Source organism: Vulpes vulpes, chromosome 12 (genome assembly GCF_048418805.1).
Source record: "Vulpes vulpes isolate BD-2025 chromosome 12, VulVul3, whole genome shotgun sequence".
NCBI lineage: Eukaryota > Metazoa > Chordata > Mammalia > Carnivora > Canidae > Vulpes > Vulpes vulpes.
The window spans coordinates 106,093,617-106,115,521 of NC_132791.1; the positions used below are offsets into that span (position 1 = coordinate 106,093,617).

At 41.1% G+C, this 21,905-nt stretch overlaps 1 protein-coding gene across 6 annotated transcripts in view; it reads left to right on the forward strand.

The window, feature by feature from the left end:
- Window positions 1-21,905, forward strand: part of PRDM10 (PR/SET domain 10) — a 96,864-nt gene that overhangs the window by 31,479 nt on the left and 43,480 nt on the right. For 2 of the 6 annotated variants that reach the window (XM_072729330.1, XM_072729333.1), the window contains exons 2-6: window positions 2,387-2,573; window positions 5,066-5,230; window positions 7,298-7,357; window positions 19,654-19,879; window positions 21,649-21,890. In XM_072729330.1, the coding sequence (XP_072585431.1) occupies window positions 2,505-2,573; window positions 5,066-5,230; window positions 7,298-7,357; window positions 19,654-19,879; window positions 21,649-21,890 (762 nt within the window). In that variant the 5' untranslated portion in view covers window positions 2,387-2,504. The remainder of the gene's footprint in view (window positions 1-2,386; window positions 2,574-5,065; window positions 5,231-7,297; window positions 7,358-19,653; window positions 19,880-21,648; window positions 21,891-21,905) is intronic. The other 4 variants (XM_072729331.1, XM_072729334.1, XM_072729332.1 and 1 more) reach the window with 2 other exon arrangements.

Consider the following 21,905-nt stretch of genomic DNA (forward strand, 5'->3'; position numbering starts at 1 on the left):
GTATAATTCACATATTATACAGCTCACCCTGAATATCTTTTTAAAAATGCTTAATAGTACTCTTATGTAAGGGAGGTATGCTTTTTTAAAAAAATCAACTTCGTTAGGGTATAATTTACACATAATTAATTAGTTAATTTTTAAAATATTTATTTTAGAGAGAGTGCATGTGTGTGCACGCACAAGTTGGGGGGAGGGACAAAGAGTGAGGGCGAGAGAATCTCAAGCAGACTCCCCATTGAGCACATATTCCTGACCTGGGCTCCATCTTAGGACCCTGAGATCATGACCTAAGCTGAGATCCCAGGACCCTGAGATTGCGACCTGAGCTGAAATCAAAAGTGGGCTGCTCAACAGTCTGAGCCACCCAGGCACCCCTAATTTACACATATTTTAATTTAATGGGTTGATGACTTTTGATACATGTATTCCCTGTGTAACCACAACCTCATTCTGGATACAAGGTCTAGATACAAGGTCTACACTTCCATTTATCCAGAAAGTTCCTGCATACCTGTTTGTCTATGCATCATCCATTGGTAGATGTGGGCATTGTTTCCAAGCACCCTCTGATGGAGAGGAGAAAGGTAGGGTGTATGCAGGGTGAATATGTGTGTGTGGGTTGGGGGGGGGGTTGGTTTTGGGTGGGGGTAAGGAATGACAATTCTGAAGAAAAGCAGGAACAGGCTCCTCAGTGGCTCAGAAGAGGCTCCCAGGCAGTTGCAATGTGGCAGTTCCTGTATTCCAGAGTAAGGCCTGGACATGGGATATTCCAGTCTTTTCCTTTCCTTTTTTGTTTTTTTAAAAGATTTTATTTATTTATTTTAGAGAGGGGAAGGGGCAGAGGGAAAGAGGAGAGGGGAGAGAGAATTCCGAGCAGACTCCACACTGAGCACTGAGCCCAGCGTGGGGCTTGATGCCACAACCCTGAGATCATGACCTGAGCTGAAACCAAGAGTTGGTCACTTAACCGACTGCACCACCCAGGAGCCCCTCCAGTGTTTTCTTTCTTTCTTCTTTGAGTCTTATTCTGGTTCAGAAATTGGAGCATGTGCAGTCTAAAACATGCTTCTTTGCTTGTTTCCATTAATAATGGGGAGAATTCTTACTGGATCTGGGCCAGTGGTCTTCCTCACCTCTGGTGTAATGGTGTTGTGAGCTGTCTCACCTTTCCTGTTTATGCACGCCGCTTTAACGGGATGGCGAGAGGAGGTATGTCAGGTGCAGCTGCCCTATTAAGCAGCAAATATCACACGGCTCCTTTTTTTTTTTTTTTTTTTTTTTGAGTTTTTTTGGTTTAAACTGAAGCAATTTTTTTTTTTTTTAAGATTTTATTCATTCATTTGACACACATACACAGAGAAAGCACAAGCAGGGGAAGCAGCAGGCAGAAGGTGAGGGAGAAACAGGCCCCCCGTGGAGCAGGGAGCCCAATGTGGGGCTGGATCCGGGGACCCTGGGATCATGACCTGAGCCAAAGGGAGACCTAACTGATTGAGCACCCAGGTGCCCCTCTCACACGACTCTTAACATGTCAGTATTTTATCATCAAAAGGGAAGATTGATTTCCTTAAAACACCCATTTTGGAAAAGAATAACATTTCAAGGTATAGATTTCGTGCATGTGGATGTTTAAGTAAGGCTTGTGATTTGCTCATTATCAATCCTCCATTGGCCAAATGGGAAACAGAGTCTACATTTGTATTCACCAGATTGTGGCCCAGAAAACTCAGTCTCCTCTGCCTATCATTTCCCCCTTGTTTTATTCTGCTGTTCATTTTGAGTAGGTGGTATGGGAAGTCCGTGTCTGAGTATGTGCAGGGGATAGCTGGCTGGGGCTGTGCCAGTCAGGCGTGGGTGCCAACCCATCACTCACCTGCATTCACCCTCCAGGACCGTCGTTCTCCTCATCAGCAAAACTCAGAGATCTACCTGCAGCATCTTTTTTCCTATTTTATTCCATCTTGTTGACCTTCAGTATTTATTCATTCATTTCTTTACTTTTTAAGTAAACTCTATCCCCAACATAGGGCTCGAACTCACAACCCTGAGATCAAGAGTCATGTACTCTACAGTCTGAGCTGGCCAGGCGCCCCAGACCTTCAGTATTTTCAGTGAGAGTGACACCCACCTGTTGAGTGTCTAGAACGTAAGCGAGCGTGCAATACATTGTGTTATCGTTACAAACAATTTCTCCATTTCACCTTTTTTTGTCCAGCTGTGTTACCTTTTACAAAGCTTTTCTTCTTCTTCTTCTTCTTCTTCTTCTTCTTCTTCTTCTTCTTCTTCTTCTTCTTCTTCTTTTTTTTTTTTCTCCTTGTGGGGGAAATTTATTAAAATGTATTCATCCACCTAAAGACTTGGTTCCCTTTCTCTCTCGTTTCAGGCCCGGTGCAGAGGGGTCTTTCTGTGCTTAATGAACGCATGCGTGGGAGACAGATGACCGTCCTCCACGCCGTGCTGCTCTAGGTGCCCTGGACGTGGAGCTGTGCAGCAGGGGGAGGATGGACCCCAAGGACGAAAGCTCACACGTGTGGCCTCCGTCTGCAGACCATGAAGAAAGCGCGGCACAGGTGAAGAGTGGCCCTCCCAGCATGGTGTGGGTAGGAGTTTTACGGTTGGGTACAGTTTGCTGACAGTTAAAGAAATCGCTGCTTCTCTGCAGTAACGAGGGAGCGGACTCACAGGACTCTCGCAGAAGGAGCCGGGAGTGTCTGAGCCCTTGCAGTGCTCCATCAGTCCAGGCCACTGCGCTTCAGGAGGGCTCAGCCGCCACCCATGAGCTCCTCTGCCATTTCCGCACCTTAGTGTCTTGATTTGTTTCCCTGCCCCGTTTTATTTTATGTTCTTGATGCTGAAAACCTCCAACTCCCGTGTGTTTCTTTCATGTTACCTAGTGTAGGGTTCTGATTCTTCGTGTGTCATGAAGCACAGAGTATGTCTATAGAGTGGCCTTTTCTTTTCCTCTCAAATTCAGAATGTAAAGGTCTAATTGAAAGTTGTCCCACTGAGTCAGTCGCTCTGGAGGCTGTCACTTCTCCAAATGCTGCTGTAATGGATGATCACTGCCTTTTGGGCTGCGATCATAACCAGCTGCATGTTCTTTTGACTCTTCTTAACAAAGGCAAATGTCTGCTTTTTTGGTGTGGAATTGAATTTTGGGAATAATCAGCAGTCCTATGGAGCCATGTGTTGCCAAAGTGTAAAACTTAACTTTTCAGCATTGTAATAAACATGCAATTTTAATTTAGGTTTTCATTAACTTACATAATGTTAGTATCACTATCGAAGTCAGGAAGTTAACACTCAAACACTTAAGTATACACGTTTTACTTAATTTAAGAAATACAGCAGATATTACAATGAATTAAATAAATTTTCTAGTATGATTTAAAGTCTGAATCTGAATACTTAAAAAAAATGTTCCAGTGATGCTTCCAGCAGAATAACTGAGGAATGCTATTCTGTTTCTCATAGAAAGCTTTTTGAAGACAACTCTCACATAGCTATGTATTTTGGTGTATTTTGTTTATTTTTTATTTTTTAAAGATTTTTTATTTATTTATTCATGAGAAACAGAGAGACAGAGAGGCAGAGACACAGGCGGAGGAAGAAGCAGGCTCCATGCAGGGAGCCTGACATGGGACTCGATCCTGGGTCTCCAGAATCAGGCCCTGGGCTGAAGGCAGCGCTAAACCGCTGAGCCACCCGGGCTGCCCTGTATTTTGTTTATAAGTGAAAATGTAGTCCATTCAAAAACAGAGTCACCATTTTGTAGGTAACCAGAGAGTAAACAGCACAGCTCATTGCTCTCCTTCCCAGTTATTTCTTTTCCTAGCCAGGAGCTCTGATTTAGCAAAATACTGAGTGATAGAGACCAGATTTTGATGTTAATGAACAAATCTAAAGTCCCAAAATTGTCTTGTCGCACTGAAAGCTGTGCCAATTGTTTTAAGTCTTATTCTTGCAGTAAACAAACTGTATCTTCATGGACAAATCAAATTTGCGTAGCAGTTGGACTAATCACTTGTATAGAAGTGGAAGTTTGTTTTACTTCTGTGATGGTTGGATTGCATTTGGTTCCCAGGTTTCTTCCTGGGGATTAAATTCACTCATGTCATCTTTGGAATCTACTACTCTCCGCTGGAGAACACTGAAATAAAAAAAAAAGTTAGGTCTGAAGCCAAGATGGTATAAGAGTAAAGATTCCAACCTAAGTTCAGTATCAGCACATAAATTATTTCTCTCCCAAATGTGTGCTTTGGCCATCTGCTTCCATACCTTCAATATCAGGCGTCAGGCTGCATGCCAAGCTCTGGCCTCAAGAATTCAAACCTCCAAAGCTGACTACTCAGAAAGCATTTTATAGAATTCAGTTTCGGGTTTAGTTCTTGGTAAGTAGAAAATTATTTACCCTGGTGACAACTGAAATAGTTTTCTGAAATCCCTTAAAAGTACTTGGTTAGGATTTTCTGCATCTTTAGCTTGCTGGCAAGGAAGAGTTTTGCAACATTCATTGGCTCAGCATATGGTCACTGACAGGCCTCCAGTCCAGCCTCTGAGTGTGAAAAAAACACGTAGGAAAGAAAGTGACCTTGTTTTAATGTGTCTGCTGGAAGGCACCATGAGTTATAAAGCGGAATATTTATGACATGTTGAGAGCAATCGGCTTTTGAGTTGACATTTGTTTTACATTACAGGATAATTTGTGTTTTGTATTTTGGTAATACTGTCAACCAGGAATCTTCAGTCACGTTTCCAGGATTAGCTAAGTGTTCCTCATGACTCCCCCAAAGAGATGCCTGCCTTAGACATTTGAGGCAAAGCGGAATTGGTATCGGTTGCCTAATACTTACTAAGTAGTAAATCAGTGACAAGTTCCTTGGATCCTGTCTCCCAAGTCACTAACAGCATAGACGAAAACATGTCAGTTCTCATTCTCCTTTCATTGGGGGGGTATTTTAGAAACTCAATCATGTACTGTGCTTAATCAACCCTATGTCTTTGTGAGATTGGTTTTGTGCTACAAGGACACTTGCTACACACTTGCTGCTTTTTGCCCCAGGTACACTTTGTTCCCGACGCTGGAACTGTGGCTCAGATTGTCTACACCGATGACCAGGTTCGTCCGCCCCAGCAGGTGGTGTACACAGCAGATGGTGCCTCCTACACGTCAGTGGATGGTCCTGAGCATACACTGGTGTACATCCATCCTGTGGAAGCCGCACAGGCACGTGAAGGATTGTTGCTTACAGTTTGTTTGTTAATTGGTCAACTCCCCAAGGACTTACGTTTACTCTCTGCAAGCTACTGCACTAGGTGCTGGTGATACGAGCTATGATGCAGAAAAGATGTGTGCTCTTCAGGAGCTTATCACCAACCTGGCAGAGGCAGACATGCTTTATTTATTTAAATTAAATGCAAAAAGGTGTCAGAGCACTAGCCTCCTAGGACTTCTTGTCCCAGTGATCCTTGACTAGATTATCAACTTGTTACTTTTCTTATGTATCAAGAACCATCTCAAAAATGGCATGTAGTTCTGTATAGATTCATCACAGGTGGGTCAGTGAAAACATACAAATTATTTCAGCTAAATGTATAAGCAGAAAGTCCTACTACTCACTTATGAACTGCTACTAATTGATCATTTACTGATTTGTAGGACTCTAATAGAAGCAAAGGTAAGAACAGTGCAATTAGAACCACTTTATTTTATTTTTCTCTCCCTGACTTGGAGTGTTAGTTGCCAAATGCATGACACATATATATATATAAATATTAGTTTGTATGTTAGCCCTTTAGAATGTACAGAGCACTTTTAAAAATATTAAAAAAAATAAATTCCATACTTTTATAGTAGAATCTTGGTAATAAAAATTTGCCCTCATGCAATATTTATTTAATTAAGAGGCTCAAATCACTCCCAAGAAGTGGGGCCTACCTTACTAATAACTTTCAAATCTCTATAAAGATGAAATCACCAAGTTGTCCGATGCTACTCTTAGTATGTCTCTGCTTCATTTGAATTCCCTAAATATATTAAAATAAGGTAAAAAAAAATAAAATAAGGTCAGATGGTTTATGTAAAGAATGTCCTATAGGCAGCTTTAGTTTATGACTGTTACTAAATGTCTGACTTATGATAATTTTTAAGGTTTACTTATTTTATTTGAGTCATCTCTATACCCAATGTGTGGGGCTCAGACTCACAGCCCCAAGAGCAAGAGTTACATGCTCTTCTGACACTTGTGATAATTTTTTATTTATTATTATTATTTTAAATATTTTATTTATTTATTCATGAGAGACACAGAGAGAGAGGCAGAAACACAGGTACAGGGAGAAGCAGGCTCCCTGCAGGGAGCCTGATATGCGACTTGATCCCAGGACCCCAGGATCATGCCCTGAGCCAAAGGCAGATGCTCAACCCCTGAGCCACCCAGGTGTCCCACTTGTGATAATTTTTAAATAGCAAGTCAAAGAAATCATACAACTGGCTGAAATTCTCTTACGTGTACCTCTGGAATCAAAACTTAAACATAGTTCTTATTCCCCTAGCTTTGCTAAAGGCCTGGGCAAATGAGAAGAAAGAATATTTTTCTGGCTTAGTGATATTCTGTGGTGCCCTGGCTAAAATAGTTTTGAAGATTTTCCTTCTCTAGTTAGTTTTGCTGTATCATGGCCCAAATTATTATGTGTTTATAATGAGAACTTTTAACAATTATGATTTTACTGACTATCCAGGAATGAATCTATGGAACATTAAAATCAGTTTATTTCCCTTCTACTTCTTTTTTGATAATAAGCATGCATTCATATTTGAAAGATATCCTTGTGCATGTAGTAGTCTTCTGTCTGTCTGATGTCTCCATCCATTTTCACCTAATTGCGAGTCTACTGTAATACAGTGTTACGTGTTAACGTATGCACCCTGTTCATGCCATGTCTCGTACCCTTTTGTGACATACATTTTAATTAGCTGTAACATTTCAACCTCAAGAGAGATTTTGCTTAAGAGTAAAATTGTCAAGTATGTTAGCCAGTTGAGATGGTTAACTTACACAATCTCTTTGGAACCATCTAAATGAAAGGCTTTGATTAAAAGTAAGAATACTATCTTTATCTTCTTTATTAATGAAGGATTATTACTAGCTATGTGGGAATTAAGTCTGTCAAGAATTTGGTGCTTAGCAGTAGGATAATTTTTCATGTATAGGCAAGCCATCTAAAGATGTATTGATAGGTTGTTTTTGTTGTTGTTTTTTTTTTTTTGTTTTTTTTGTTTTTTTTTGTCTAGACTCTGTTTACAGACCCAGGGCAGGTAGCTTATGTCCAACAGGATGCTACAGCTCAGCAGGTAATGAGTTGCTTTTTTGCTTTTTTATTGTTTTCCTTTCCCTGGAATATACCCCAACCCCCTCACCACCCCAGCCCTCTGGACTCTGCATTCTCTGGCTGTCTGCTTCTTATGTATTAAGAATGGTCTCTATTTCCTTTAATGAAAACAAAGCAAAACATCACACCAACACATTATAATCAGTACATATTGAAATAGTCTGGTAATACAAAAAATGGTTTGTCAGGGAAATTAAAAAAAAACAAGTATATTAATGGGATATTGGTTCAAATGCTAATGAATAATTCTGAGTTTTAAGTGTCTCTTTTTGGAAATTTGGGAAGATTTGGGTACTTTGTCTATTTTTAAATATTGAGAAAAAAACTTATGCTTAAATTACATATAAATTTGATAGTGGTCTTCCTTATTCTAGCTTCTGAAAAACTGAGATTTTTCTTGGTTTTCTTTTATTTTTTAAAATTATTTAAAAGATTTTATTCATTTAGAGAGGGTGCGAACAGGGGGAGGGGCAGAGGAAGAGGAAGAGAGAGAAAATCTCTAGTGGGCTTTGCGCTGAGCTCAGAGCCTGGCGTAAGTCTTGATCCCATGACCCTGAGATCCTGACCTGAGCCGAAATCAAGAGTTGGAGGCTTAACCGACTGAGCCACCCAGGCGCTCCCACTTCTTGGTTTTCTTTTAAAACGTTTCTTTTATCTATATTTCTAATATATCCTATTTGACTTGAGGTGCTTCTTCCTTATTTCCCTACAGATTAGGAAAATGATGAAGGTGTAGAAGCAGGGCACCTGGGTGGCTCAGTCAGTTAAGAGTCTCTCTTCAGGGCAGCCCCAGTGGCTTGGTGGTTTAGCGCTGCCTTCAGCCCAGGGCATGATTCTGGAGACCCGGGATCGAGTTCCACGTCGGGCTCCTTGCATGGCGCCTGCTTCTCCCTCTGCTTGTGTCTCTGCCTCTCTCTCTCTCTCATGAGTAAATAAATAAAATATTAAAAAAAAAAAAGAGTCTCTCTTCAGCTCAGGTCATGGTCTCAGGGTTGTGGGATGGAGCCCCACATCACCGGGCTCCCTGCTGGGTGGGGAACTTGCTTCTCCCACTACCTCTGTCCCCTCTGCCCTTGCTCATGCTCTTTTACTTTGCTTTCTTTCTCTCAAATAAATAAATAAAATCATTTTTTTAAATCAATAAAATCTTAAAAAAAAAAGTTAAAAAAAAAGAAGGCGTCGAAGCTAGATACCCTTGGTCTTACTCTAAAGGAAATATGGCTGTCATTTAGCTGTACCACTGTCATGGGTGATTATTAAGTAAATTCCCTTTAGTAAGAACTTCATGCATTTAAATTTTTTTAGTAGACGATTCAGATACTTCCATTTAAAAATGTGAAAAGTGAACAATAGTTTTATTAATATTGTTTATGAAATGGAGAGAGAATTCTGAGGAGTCATTGTCATTAGAAATTTTGGTTGAATTTAATCCTGCTTGATAGTAATCTGCAATCTTGCGGCGTCTCTGAACTTGAATGAGAATCTGTCTTAATGTATGTAGGCTGCTGTGATGGAATTCAATACACTGGCTTATGAACAACAGAAATTTATTGTGTTTATTCTGTTCTGGAGGCTGGGAAGTCACGGGCTGGCAGATTCTGGTGAGGGCTTACTTTCTGGTTACTTTCTGATTCATAGTCAGTAGTCTTCTTGCTCAGGGCTCGCATGACCGAAGTGGCGGGTGAGGTCTGTGGAGCCCTCCCCCTTTTAATTTTAATTTTTTTCCTATTTTTAAGTAGGCTCCATGCCAACCTGGGGCTTAAACTCATGACCCCACCATCAAGAGTCCTGAGCCAGCCAGGAGTCTGGGTTTTTATAAGGATGCTAATCCCATTCATGAGGGCTCCACCTTCAATACCTAATCACCACTCAGAGGCCCCACCTCCTAATACCATCACACTGAGGATCTGTTTTCTTTATTTTAATTTTATTATTTTTTAAATTCCCTGTGTAGTTAACATATGGTGTTATATTAATTTCAGCTGTGGTCATTAGCTTTCAACATATACATTTTGGGGAGAGACAGTCTATAGCAGTGTTATTTTACTTTAATCATTTTGTAATAATTAGGCATATGCTTGAAAAAACAAATCCTGTCCATTTCTGTGAATATTTATTGATTCCATCAAGCAAGCAATGGATAGGTTTAATTCGTTTTGACAATTTGGCAAGAAAAAATAAAAGGAAATACCTTTGTCTTGCATAGATGATTAGTTCACTCATTTTTGGAGTAATACTTTTTTTTCATAAAAAAATTGAAGCAATATAAAAAAAAGTAGTACATAAAAAATACCCCCAACAAATTCTGCCCAGAAACATCCTCATGAGCTTTATAGTTGGTAACTATTATTCTAGACATGCAAACAAAGACAAACAAGCATGGGGTGTGCGGTGGGGGGTTGGGAAATGGAATGTGCTCTAAATGCTGTTATTAATCTAAATGCTTTAAACTGAAATTTACTTGAGCAAAAGAAAAAGAAATTGAGGTGAAAGTGAAGGAGGTTGGAGTCATCATATTCTCTAAATTGCACTTGAGTGTCAGTCCTGTTTTGTCCTTAGCTCCGGCTGTGATGACAAGGACATCTGCACACTGACACTTCCTCCCACCGTCCTCTCTGCTCTTCCGTGTTGTTAGGTGCATTTTTATTGTGACTAATAAATTTATGTCTTGTTCAGTAACCACGGTTATTTAGAGCTTTGTTCCATTCTCTGCTGGCATTTAATTTGTAGAAATCGTGAGTCTAATTTATTTTCCTCATTCCTTTTCTACCTTAATGCCAGTTTGGTACTTTCTTTATCCTTGAAGTTTTTCTTGGAAGTCTAATGACTTCACCAGCATGTGAATTAGAATTTCCTAGGACAGTGTGTGTCCTTTAGATGTATAGGTTAAGACTTTATTTCAGGAAAGTTTTCGTCTGTCAGACCTTTGAAAATCTTTCTGGTTTTGTTTGGTGTGTTCACTTTTCTGGAACATCAGCTGTGAATATATTGACTCTTTTTTTGCCTTTCATACCTAACCTGTTCTCTATAATCATCTTTTTTCTTTAAAGATCTATTTATTTATTAGTGAGAGACAGAGAAAGAGACAGAGACACAGGCAGAGACACAGGCAGAGGGAGAAGCAGGTTCCCTGTGGGGAGCCCGATGTGAGACTTGATCCTGGACCCCGGGATCACACTCAGAGTCAAAGGCAGATGCTCAACTGCTGAGCCACCCAGGCATCCCTAATCATTTCTTTCTTTCTTTCTTCTTCTTCTTCTTTTTTTTTTTAAGATTCATTTATTTTAGAGAGAAAGAGCAGGGGGAGGTACAGAGGGAGAGGGAGCAAGAACATCTCAAACAGACTCCACTCTGAGCGTGGAGCCCAACATGGGGCCTGATCCCAGGGACCATGAGGTCATGACATGAGTTGAAATCAAGAGTCAGACGCCTAACTGACTGAGCCACTGAGGCGCCCCTCTATACTCATTTTTATATCTATTTTTTTCCTATATTATTTGTGTAGTTTCCTTTATGTTCACCATATTTCTTACTGTGTGGGTTTTTCACTCTTTAATTAACTTATACATATAGAAAAGTGCAAAAGATTGTAAGCATGTAGTGTAACCATCGCTCAGATTAAACAATATAACATTCCCAGCTCCTAAAAGCCAACCTCATGCTTTCCCCTAATCACTTCTCCCTCCTTTCTCCTCAAACGTAACTACTCTCCTGTTTGCTAACACCATAAATTAACTTTCCATGTTTTTTTTACTTTCCATGGCTTTGAACTGTATGTAAATGGAAATACTTGGTATCATTTCCTTTCGTTGTGGCTTCTCTTGTTCACCGTGCTGCTTGGGGAGATCCATTCATGTTTTTGGGTGTAGCTGTTTTGGGGTTTTGTTTCCTTCTAGTTTTACTGCTATCTAGTGTTCAGTTTTATGAACGTCCAACAAAGGATCACAAGAGTGTGATCATTTTTCCACTTTGTTCTTCGAGAGTTTCTTGGTCTTTTGCTTTGCTTTTCCATATATGTGTTAGAATCAACCTGGAAGTTTCCACAAAAGTCCTGCCAGATTGTGACTCGAATTTCATTGGATCTATGAATCAGATTCTGAAGAATTGACATCTTTATAATTTTTAGTCCTCCAGTCTGTGACATGATATATCCCTAAGTTTAAAATAAAAGTTAAAAAATTGTCTTCAGGTAGAGGTGTTGTACATCTTTCAATAGATTTATTCCTAGATATTTAGTGTGTTTTGATGGTATTATAAATGGTATAATTTTTAAGTTTTTCATTTCCTAACTTTTATTTTGGATTTTCTTGATAAATAGTCATGTTATCTGTGAATACTGACAGTTTTCTTTCTTTCCAATCCCTCCCAAATGTTATATCTTTTAATTTTATTTCTTTTTTTGTTCCCCTTTTTGCCTGTTGGCTGGGATCTACATTGTTGGACAGAGTGGTGCTAGTAGGTTTCTTTTTTTCTTTCCTGCTCTCATAGGAAACGTTTTCACTATTAAGAATGATGTATAGTGTAGGATTTTTATAAAAAGAATACCCTTGATCAGCTGAAGGAAGTTCTTTTTATTTTTAATTTTTAATGAGTGTTTATTAATTGATATTATTATTCATGCATATCGATTTTTATCAAATGCTTTTTCTGAATCTGTTGAGCTTTTTCTTCACTTTACTGTTAATATAATGAATTATATTAATTGATATTTACAAATTTAGCCAGCCTTGCCCTCTGGAATAAACTCTATTTTATCATTCTCCTGTGAGTCTAAATTTGGATTTGATGTGTTAATATTTTGTTTGGGATTTTGCATATATTTTTAAAATATTTTATTTATTTATTTATTTATTTATTTATTTAAAATATTTTATTTATTTATTCATGAGAGACACAGAGAGGCAGAGACATAGGCAGAGGGAGAAGCAGACTCTCTGCAGGGAGCCTGATAATGGGACTCCATCCCAGGACCCCGGGATCACGACCTGAGCCTGAGCCTGAGCCTAAGGCAGATGCTTAACCACAGAGCCACCCAGGTGTCCCAGATTTTGCATATTTATTCAGTAGTTAGTCCATTGTGTTTTTAGCCAGAGTATTGGATTTTTTCTCCTTTCTTCTTTTTGATTTATTTCTTTTAAAATAGCTTCCAAATATCAAATCACTATGTTGCATACCTGAAACTAATATGTCAATTATTATTAAAAAATTAGGGCAGCCCCGGTGGCTCAGCGGTTTAAGCGCCGCCTTCAGTCCAGGGTGTGATCCTGGAGTCCCGGGATCGAGTCCCACATCAGGTTCTCTGCATGGAGCCTGCTTCTCCTTCTGCCTGTGTCTCTGCCCCCCTCTCTCTCTATGTCTCTTATGAATAAATAAATAAAATCTTAAAAAAAAAAATTACCATTAAAAAAAAAAAAGAACAGAAAACAAAGGTAGCTTTCATCTTGAGTTTTTTTCTTTTAATTGCATCCTGAAAAGCTACATCATCATCATTGAATACTATCCTAAGAGCTTACTATTGTTTATATTTTCTGTTTATTGTTTTATATGTATGTTATTTCCTTTTTTTTGCTACTGTATAGAACGTTGCTGTAGATGTCATATCAGCTTATTTCCTTAGCATAAATAAATTCCCCAAAGTGAAATGATAGAGACTAGAGGTCTTCATACTTAAAATTATTTAGGAACCAAGATTTTTTTGTTAAAGTGAAAAAAGATTTCACTTAATAAATAGTCATGTTGTCTGTGAATACTGACAATTTTCTTTCTTTCCAATCCCTCCCAAAAAAATCAGAAGATTTTTACAAGTGTAAAAATCGAACAAGTTAAAAACCTAGATTCCTAAATCTGAATTAGAGTATTAGCATGAACTCGTAATGTGTTTTCTCTTAAAACATATATTTTCTAATTTGGGCCACTAAAAAGGTTTATAAGCCAGAGTCATCAATTCAGTAGCAATGAACCAATGTGGTCTCTAATACAATTTTCCAGTAAAAGGAATTCGGGCTCCATAGGGAAATGGCAGATTCCAGCTCTGGGGCAGGAAACACACAAGATGTGCCTGAAATGTCATGTCTTATCAGAATGCAAGGACATTAGAGAAAACTTCTGGGGCCCTATGGAAAGAATTCATGATCCAGCTTGAAAGGGCCAAAATGAAAAAAAAAAAAAAAAAAAAAAAGAATGGGCCAAAATGGGGCATTATATTTTCCTGTAAAAGCAGTAGGATATCTACAATAGGTTAAAATACTTTAAATATATTTAAAATCTGTAAGTTTATATTAATATTAAAAAATAACTCATTGGTCAATCTTTGAGGATGCTGGGAGACCCACCACATTATTCAAAAAAAATGGTGAATGATGGCAAGGAATCCAGCCTTTCTCTCTGGATGTACTCAGGTAAACAATTATTTGATGAAGGAAATTTCTTTATAGAAGCATTCCAACTAATAAATGAAGAGAGGATGATTGGCTTGGAATATTACCATTTTTCATTTCCTAATGAAATGGGGATCTAAGCAATGATCATCAACAATAATCTGCAATGGTCAGGAAAAAGCTGATGAGGTACTTTATGATGGATAGAACAACCTAACCCTCTGGACACTGTTCATACCACTGTGGGCCTCCTGGTGTTGTCTCTCCCATTGCATTTTACCACATATGAAGTCCCAAAAAACTGAACCTGAATCTGATCGAGTCTCCAGATTCCACTTCCAGCTTGTAGGAAGCACAGTAAACAAAATGGACAAGTAAAAGACACACAAGGATGCAATCAGCAAAATCTGACTGTGGGAAGATCTCGAGGACAAATGACCTAGTTTCTTCCACATGTAAGTTGTGAAGGAAAAGAAGGGGAAAAGGAATTTAGAGATTCAAGGAACCTTCACAGACATTATCAGTCAGATGCGATATGTGGACCCTGTTTGGGTCCTGATTTCAACGAACTATTAAGAACAGCAGTATGAGACAGTTGGGGACATTCTAACACCTACTAGGTAATTGATGATAATAGGGAATGATTGATTTTTTTTTTAGATATGGTAATACATAAAATATGTAAGTTATTTTCCTTTTAAGATATCTGCTAAGCCATTTACAGATGAAAATATATGTCTGAGGTCTGTTTCAAAATAATCTAGTAGGGGGAGCATGGGTGGGAGGATAGTGGACATAAGGTTAGCTGTGAGTTGATAATTGTTGAAGCTGAGTGATGGGTGCGTGAGGTTTATTATACTATTCTTTCTCTCTGATGTGTTTGAAATTCATTATTATAAATGGGAAAGTTATTTTGATAAAACTTTCTTTTTTTAAAAAAATTTTTTTAAAGATTTATTTATTTATTTATTTATGATAGGCATAGAGAGAGAGAGAGGGGCAGAGACACAGGAGGAGGGAGAAGCAGGCTCCATGCCAGGAGCCCAGTGCGGGACTCGACCCCGGGACTCCAGGGCCCTGGGCCAAAGGCAGGTGCTAAACCGCTGAGCCACCCAGGGATCCCTTGATAAAACTTTCTAAAAGGCTTTGCAGATGCTGAAAAAACTTACATTCCCACCCACAATACACGAGAATGCCTATTTACACTCACCCTTGCCACACTGAGTATTTGCATTCTTCTAAAACTGTGCTAATCTGATAGGCAAAATGGCATTTTGTTGTTTTAATATTAAGGCATGGTTTTAATTAGAACTTTTCCTGCCATTGGCACCTCAAAGAGCCCTTCATCTTCTTTAATCTCCAGAAACAATCTGCTCGTTTCATGTTTTGTAGGCAGATAGCTCTATGAACCCTGGCATTACAATGCAGTGTAACTTTTGGCTTAGTACCTTGCTGTTTCCTTTCAGCCAGCATGGTTTTTATTTCTGGCTATAATAAATACCTCCGAGATTGTCAGTTTATTCTGTGACCTGGAAAAATTCAGGATAGAAAGTGAGAGAGTTCAACACAGATGATGGATGCTTCCTGCCTCCTCCCACCCCCCTTCAATGGTTTATAGTGGTGGCAAAATTCACTTGAAGCCTTTTCCATAAATGCCTTTTCCCTTGTCCTTAAGAAAGACACTGGCAGTCTCTGGACCTAGAAGCAGTCTCCCCGTTGTTTCTGAAAGTGAACATGTGTGACTCCCCACACACTGAGAAGGAAATATGCTACACTGATAATTGGTCTCAGTAGGGATCCAGAAGCATTCTGTTGTATTTGCTGCCGTCCAATGTAGTTTCATATTCCACTTCTCAGATAAATTGTATCCTGAAATGCATTATTTCTGAAATTACATTTCAGAAATAATAATAGAGGGTGATGCTAGGTGGGAAGGAGAAAGTATACCATAAGTTTTACAAATTCTTTTTCCTTTTACCATGTCTTAGTGTGCATGACCAAGTGCACGGGATTAACGTATTTTCGCTGCTCATTCACTTCCTCTAAGTGAAATTGGCACGCACAGCTCCTATGCTTGCTGCCTGGCTGGTGCCTCAGGAGCAGGTGTGCTTACCTTGCGGCTCTGGTATGCAAGGTGTGCGTGATGTGTACCTCATTGGGCGCCCTCCTTGGACAGATTCAACTACCTAGGAACCAATGTGGTGGAAAAAGCAGAGTCAGAAATTGAATTTCATCCCTGTCACTTAGGAGCAGTGTGGTCATGTTACCCAGCTCAAAGGAGTTTAAATACATGCCTAGCTCTCCTGAAATACCAGTCAGATTGGAATTGTTAATTAATCAAATGTGTAAGGTGTGCCTACTGTGTGTCAAGGCCTGTGCTACGTAGGAATACACAGTGGTTACCCAGAAGGGATTGTTGTGAACTCCCTTGTCCCTTTCCAACAGTGGCCCCTGTGATTCTGGGCTACATGCAACCTCTGTTTTAGCATCAGTTCTTCAAGCTAGTGTGGATGTGTTCTCAAGCCTTGTCTTTGCTGCAGCCTCTTAGGAGAGTTCCAGCATGGGGGGGAGGATGTTGTTGGGACTATGTTAATGTCACCTTTCTCAGCGGTGGCGAGAGGCCAGCGGTAGCCTCCTCTAACTGCAGTCTTTCTAGCAGCATCTATTGGGAAAAAAATCAACAATAAAAAAACATTGTGGCTTCACTGGGCTGACCCTGGATTACTGAATTCATTCTTTTCAGTTGGCTCTGCAAAGCGATAAAGAATGTATGAGAGTCAAGGTGGATATCTATGCTGTAGTTTGTTCAGGGTGTGATAACATTCATCACAAACGCTGGCCTGAAATTGAAGTGGCTTGGAGTAGGGGGCGAGACAGCATGGAGCTCTCAGGCAGCAAGAATAGCTTGGGGGAAGGGAAGGGGTGCAGGGGGGCGCAGGGGGGTGCAGGGGGAGAGGCGGCACATGCGGCTTCATTGCCCGAAGCCTCCTGCTCTTTTCCTTAGGGAGTCCCACTTCAGTGGGTGTTTTTTTTTTTTTCTGTTTTCACTGAGGCTGAAGCATCTCCCTGAATTTTGTCCTCTTACATAAAGCCTCTGAAAGGCCCTGAGCCAGAGATGAAATGTCACAGAGGAGTCTGGCTCCTGGGTTAAATGGATGCATGTTTAAGCACGCGCATGCTATTTTGAGGTGACTGGTTTTATCCGCTCTCTGGAGCCTGTTTCAGATGTCAGGCAATGATCTTTAGCTGCCGGATAGGTCACATTCTGTGTACACGCACGATGCTGCGTCTTCACGGAGTTTAAGGAGTTCTTAGAAGCACAACTGAAAGAGAATCCTCTGTGAATACTGTAGAGCTTCTCTACATGCTTGAAGGGGTTGATGTCATTTCCTAAGGGCCAAACATGTTTATACAAATGAGTCTTCATTGAATCCCTGCTATGTGTGAGCTGTCTCGTAAGGTTGCAGACGATATATGTGATATTTCGGTCCCTAAAGAACTTATGATAAGAGTAATCAATTCTTGCTAATATTAAGCACTTTCTAAAGGCCAGACACCCTACTACTGGCCTCACATATGTACAGTGTCACTTAATCCTCATGGCAACCAGTGACGTGTGTATTACTGTGTCCATTTTACAGATAAAGAAACAGGTTCAGAGAAGTTTATTAACTTGCCAAGGAGTAGGGCCAGGATTTTGATCCAAGTCTCTGTGGCTCCAAAGCCCATGGTCTACTTCCCTGATGTGCAGTTGGAGAGACGAGAAGGGGTCATGTGAAAATGCATACTAATTGAAATCTGGATGGTGTTTGGCAACGAATACAAAGCTATGAGGGACAGCTAAAGTGTGATATGTCGGAATCAAGATTCTAAAAGATCTTGGCGGACTGGAAGAAGAGAAAAAGTGATAAAATGAAATATACTGGTGATAAATGCAAAATACCCACTACCCCCTCCCCCCCACACATACATTTAAGTAAAACTCAGCTATTTAAGTCATGAGGAGGAGTGAAATGGCTTAATAGCATGATGTGAGGGGAAAAAAAAGGACTCAGGGATTTTAGTTATTTGCCAGTTCAAAGTGGGTCAGCAGTAGAACAATGGCTGTCATGAATGTTAATGTAATCTGAAGCCATATTCATTAAAAAATGTGGAATCCATTAAGGGATAAGTGAAGACAACAGAATGATGAGGGATCTGGAAACTGGGCCATGGGAAAACAATTGGGCGAATTAGCGGTTTTGGTCTTAAAATATTTGAAGGACTCAGTGTCTTCACTGATTCTATGTCCCTCGAGGGAAAAGGTGCAGGTCCTGGCCACCGTGTGAAGATGCGCACGGGGAGACCTTGACTGCACAGAACCATCACTGAATGAGTCCAAATGATTCGGGCTGCCTGGTGAGGTGATGAAATGTTGGCGCAGAGGCTGAACGAGGCTGTAGGGCAGGATTCTATGACTCCAGACGCTACAGGGATCAGAGGAGAGGAGAGTCAGGGAGAGCTCGAGTGCTCAAGGGTGGTTCATGGAAACACTGGAACCTGACAGGATTTGGAAGATTGGCGAGGCAAGAACATTCTAGGCGAGGACAACAACATAGAGGAAGATAAAGAAAAGTGGAGTAGGCATTAAAAAAACTTGCTTTGTTCATTGAACTGGAAAGGGACGTGGCTTGAGTATGATTTATGGTGCTAATTGGGAAGGAGAAATAAGATTGAATGAAGGAATCTGGGGTTCCCTAGAACCCTGTGACACTTATTGGGCAGCGAACTTTTTAAGGTACCATTTATTTTTTTGCCAGTATATTTGGTAAGGTAGTCGTAACCCAATACATGCCCCACACCTTGTCTTACTTGCAAAAGACTAACTTCAACCTGAAACAAATAAGCATCTCTCACTTACCTAAAAGCCTTAGCCTCTCTGAAGGGTGTGAAAGGAGGGCTGTTGACCACTGAATTTTACCACCTGGGTGTTATTACCATGCATTTATTTTTATTTTATTTTTTTTATTTGTTAAAGATTTTATTTATTTATTCATGAGAGAGAGAGAGAGAGAGAAAGGCAGAGACACAGGCAGAGGGAGAAGCAGGCTCCATGCAGGGAGCCCGACGTGGGACTCGATCCTGAGTCTCCAGGATTACACTCTGGGCCGAAGGCACTCTAAACCACTGAGCCACCCGGGCTGCCCATGCATTTAAAATTTTTTTAAATTTAAAAAAATTTTTTTTTTTTTTAATTTTTAAATTAAATTTTTTTTTTAATTTTTTTTTTAAATTTTTAAAAAAGATTTTATTTTTATTCATGATAGACACAGAGAGAGAGAGAGAGAGAGAGGCAGAAGCAGACTCCATGCGGGGAGCCTGACATGGGACTCGATCCTGGGACTTCGGGATCACTCTTGGGGCTGAAGGTGGCACTAAACTGCTGAGCCCCCCAGGGATCCCCCACGTGTTTAGTTTTAAAAGTGAAATGGTCGAAGATCAGGTCTGATCACTACATACACGGTGTTGTGGTCAATCTGAAAAGGCAGGAGGGATCCCCTGACTCAAAATTGAGTTCAGATGTTGAGACAGGACACCCGGCATGCACCGCGAGGGTATGGAAAGCTTGTTATGTATTTGAAGTGTCTGGGGAGCCAGGGCAGGCCCAAAGCAGGGAGCACCCGGGCTTTCCTACCAGTTTCCCCGCCTTGGGGCAACAGCGCAGCGAAGGCAAATCCATTCCAGCCTAGAGATGGAGAGAGTTTCGTCTTCGAGGTCATGAAGGGAACTGATGTGGAGAATCTCTCCCACCACAACCTTGTATTGGGTGCGTGTGTGTGCGTGTGTGTACCAGCTAACTAAAAGCACACGTGCGCTAACTTTCCGGTTACACTTTGTCCAGGCCTCATTACCCGTGCATAACCAGGTGTTACCTTCCATTGAGGGTGTGGACGGTTCAGACCCTTTGGCAACTCTGCAGAACCCTCTGGGCAGACTGGAGGCCAAAGAGGAAGAGGACGAGGATGAGGATGAAGATACCGAGGAAGATGAGGAGGAGGATGGTGAGGACACAGACCTGGACGACTGGGAACCCGATCCGCCTCGGCCCTTCGACCCGCATGACTTGTGTAAGTGGAGCTGCCCCCGCGAGCGTGTGCAAGCACGGGGACTGGGGACACAGCTGCTGTCTGCCAAGGGCTTCCTGTGTGCAGACTCCGGGCCGCGTGCTCTGCTCGTGCGGCTTGCCCCGGAGGCCCTGATGCTCTCCAGGGGACTCCGATTTTACCAAAGGAGGAATGAAGGTCAGAAGCGGCTAGGCAGCCCGCTCGGTGTCACCCGGGGGTGAGTGGTGGGTCAGGCTCGGAGCCCAAGTCTCTGACACCAGTGCCTGCGCTGTCAAACCGCTAGGGTGAGTGTGTCTGGTTCTGGGATGTTCCTGGGCTATTCGCTGTTTCGACTTTAACAAGTGTGCTCTGCTGCCTCCCCTCTCTTCATGGTAACCTTTTAAACATGCCTGTTACGTTCCGGGCCCCAGTCTTTACATTTCCTAAGCTGATCAATGCTTTCCTTAGTCTTAAGATCAGGTGGGTAGCTTTCCCGAGGTCGTGTTTGGTTGTTTGGAGGGTCAGGGTTCAAACTCAGGTGGTCTGGTGCCAGTGTGCCCCCGGTTAACCAGAAGGCTGACTGCCTCGCTGTGCGGCCTGCTTTGGGAGAGGGTGGGAGGGTCCCTGCTTCCACCTGCCAAATGATTGCTCCTTGGTATCAATTTTCATGCTTATGGCAAAGTTCTTATCTCATTTATCTGAGTTACTGAGGCTGTTCAGCGCTCTGTGGTCTCCCCAAGGCTCCTGGGACCTTCTGTGTGGTGATGGTGAGGCCTATTTGCATGGGGCCACTGCTCATTTCCATATCCAATAGAGAACTTCCTCGTTTTATTTTTCCTTGAATTCATAAGTTTTCAAGGTGGACTCCTTAGTCAAATACCATAAAATTACTCTATCTTACAAATAGTAATACAAAATATTGAAGAACAGGAGAAATGGGAAGTTCCTATTTCCCAAGCCAGGTCATCACCCAGTTGGAGTTGGGCAAAATAATTAAATGTGTTAAGGGTCATGAGTATGGTGCCTCTGGGGTCCAGGCACTTTTCTCTGTTTCGTGGCCATTTCCATCTAGTTCTGGCAGTTAGTTTACAGGTAGGTGCCCCTGGGAAAGAGTGAGTATGGATGCTTAGTGCAAAGTGATCATTCCTAGAAGGAGCTGAAAATGGGACCCGTCTGGGCCAGGCTAACTGTGTCACTCAAGAGAATGAAGGATGGAATGCTAAATTCATTCATTTTAGCCTTATCTTCACGCAATATGCATTGAGGTCTCCAACTGTACAGCACCTCTTCTGTTTGAGTTAGACGTGCCCAGGCAATGAGGCAATGACTCCCTTTGAAGAAACTGAGTGAATGGTATTGTCAGGGTTTCCTAAATAGCTTTACTGAGATATAATTTACATAGTCTAAAATTCAACTATTTTGTCTCATCAGATTTTGCAGCATTTATCCTCATAAGCTCTTCTTTTTTTCTTTTCTCTTTTCAGATCTGTTATAATTGATTTGTGAATTTACGGGGCTATGTTTGACTTAATCTCCAGTAGAGAAATAAGTCACTGCCTGTGTATTATTTTTGGCGGGCACAAGCTAATTCTGCTTGGTTTCAGAGGAACAGGATGGGATTTTATTGGTCTATGAAAGCTAACATACTACACCTGAATGAGGGGTATAACTGTAGGAGTTAATTGAATTTGGCCTTGCAAACTTAGATATGGGGGATTTTTCAGGTTAGAACTTTGTGTCTGAGATCAAGTGATGTTGAGGAATTTGACTTTAGAATTTTCTTTCTTTTGCAGGGTGTGAGGAGTGTAATAATGCACATTCTTCAGTGTGCCCAAAGCATGGCCCCTTGCATCCCATCCCTAACCGGCCTGTGCTCACTAGAGCGAGAGCAAGCCTCCCCCTGGTCCTCTACATCGATAGGTTCCTCGGAGGGGTGTTCTCCAAAAGGCGCATTCCCAAGCGCACCCAGTTTGGCCCTGTGGAGGGACCCCTCGTCAGGGAGTCTGAGCTGAAAGACTGTTATATTCATCTGAAGGTAATTTATGCTTTA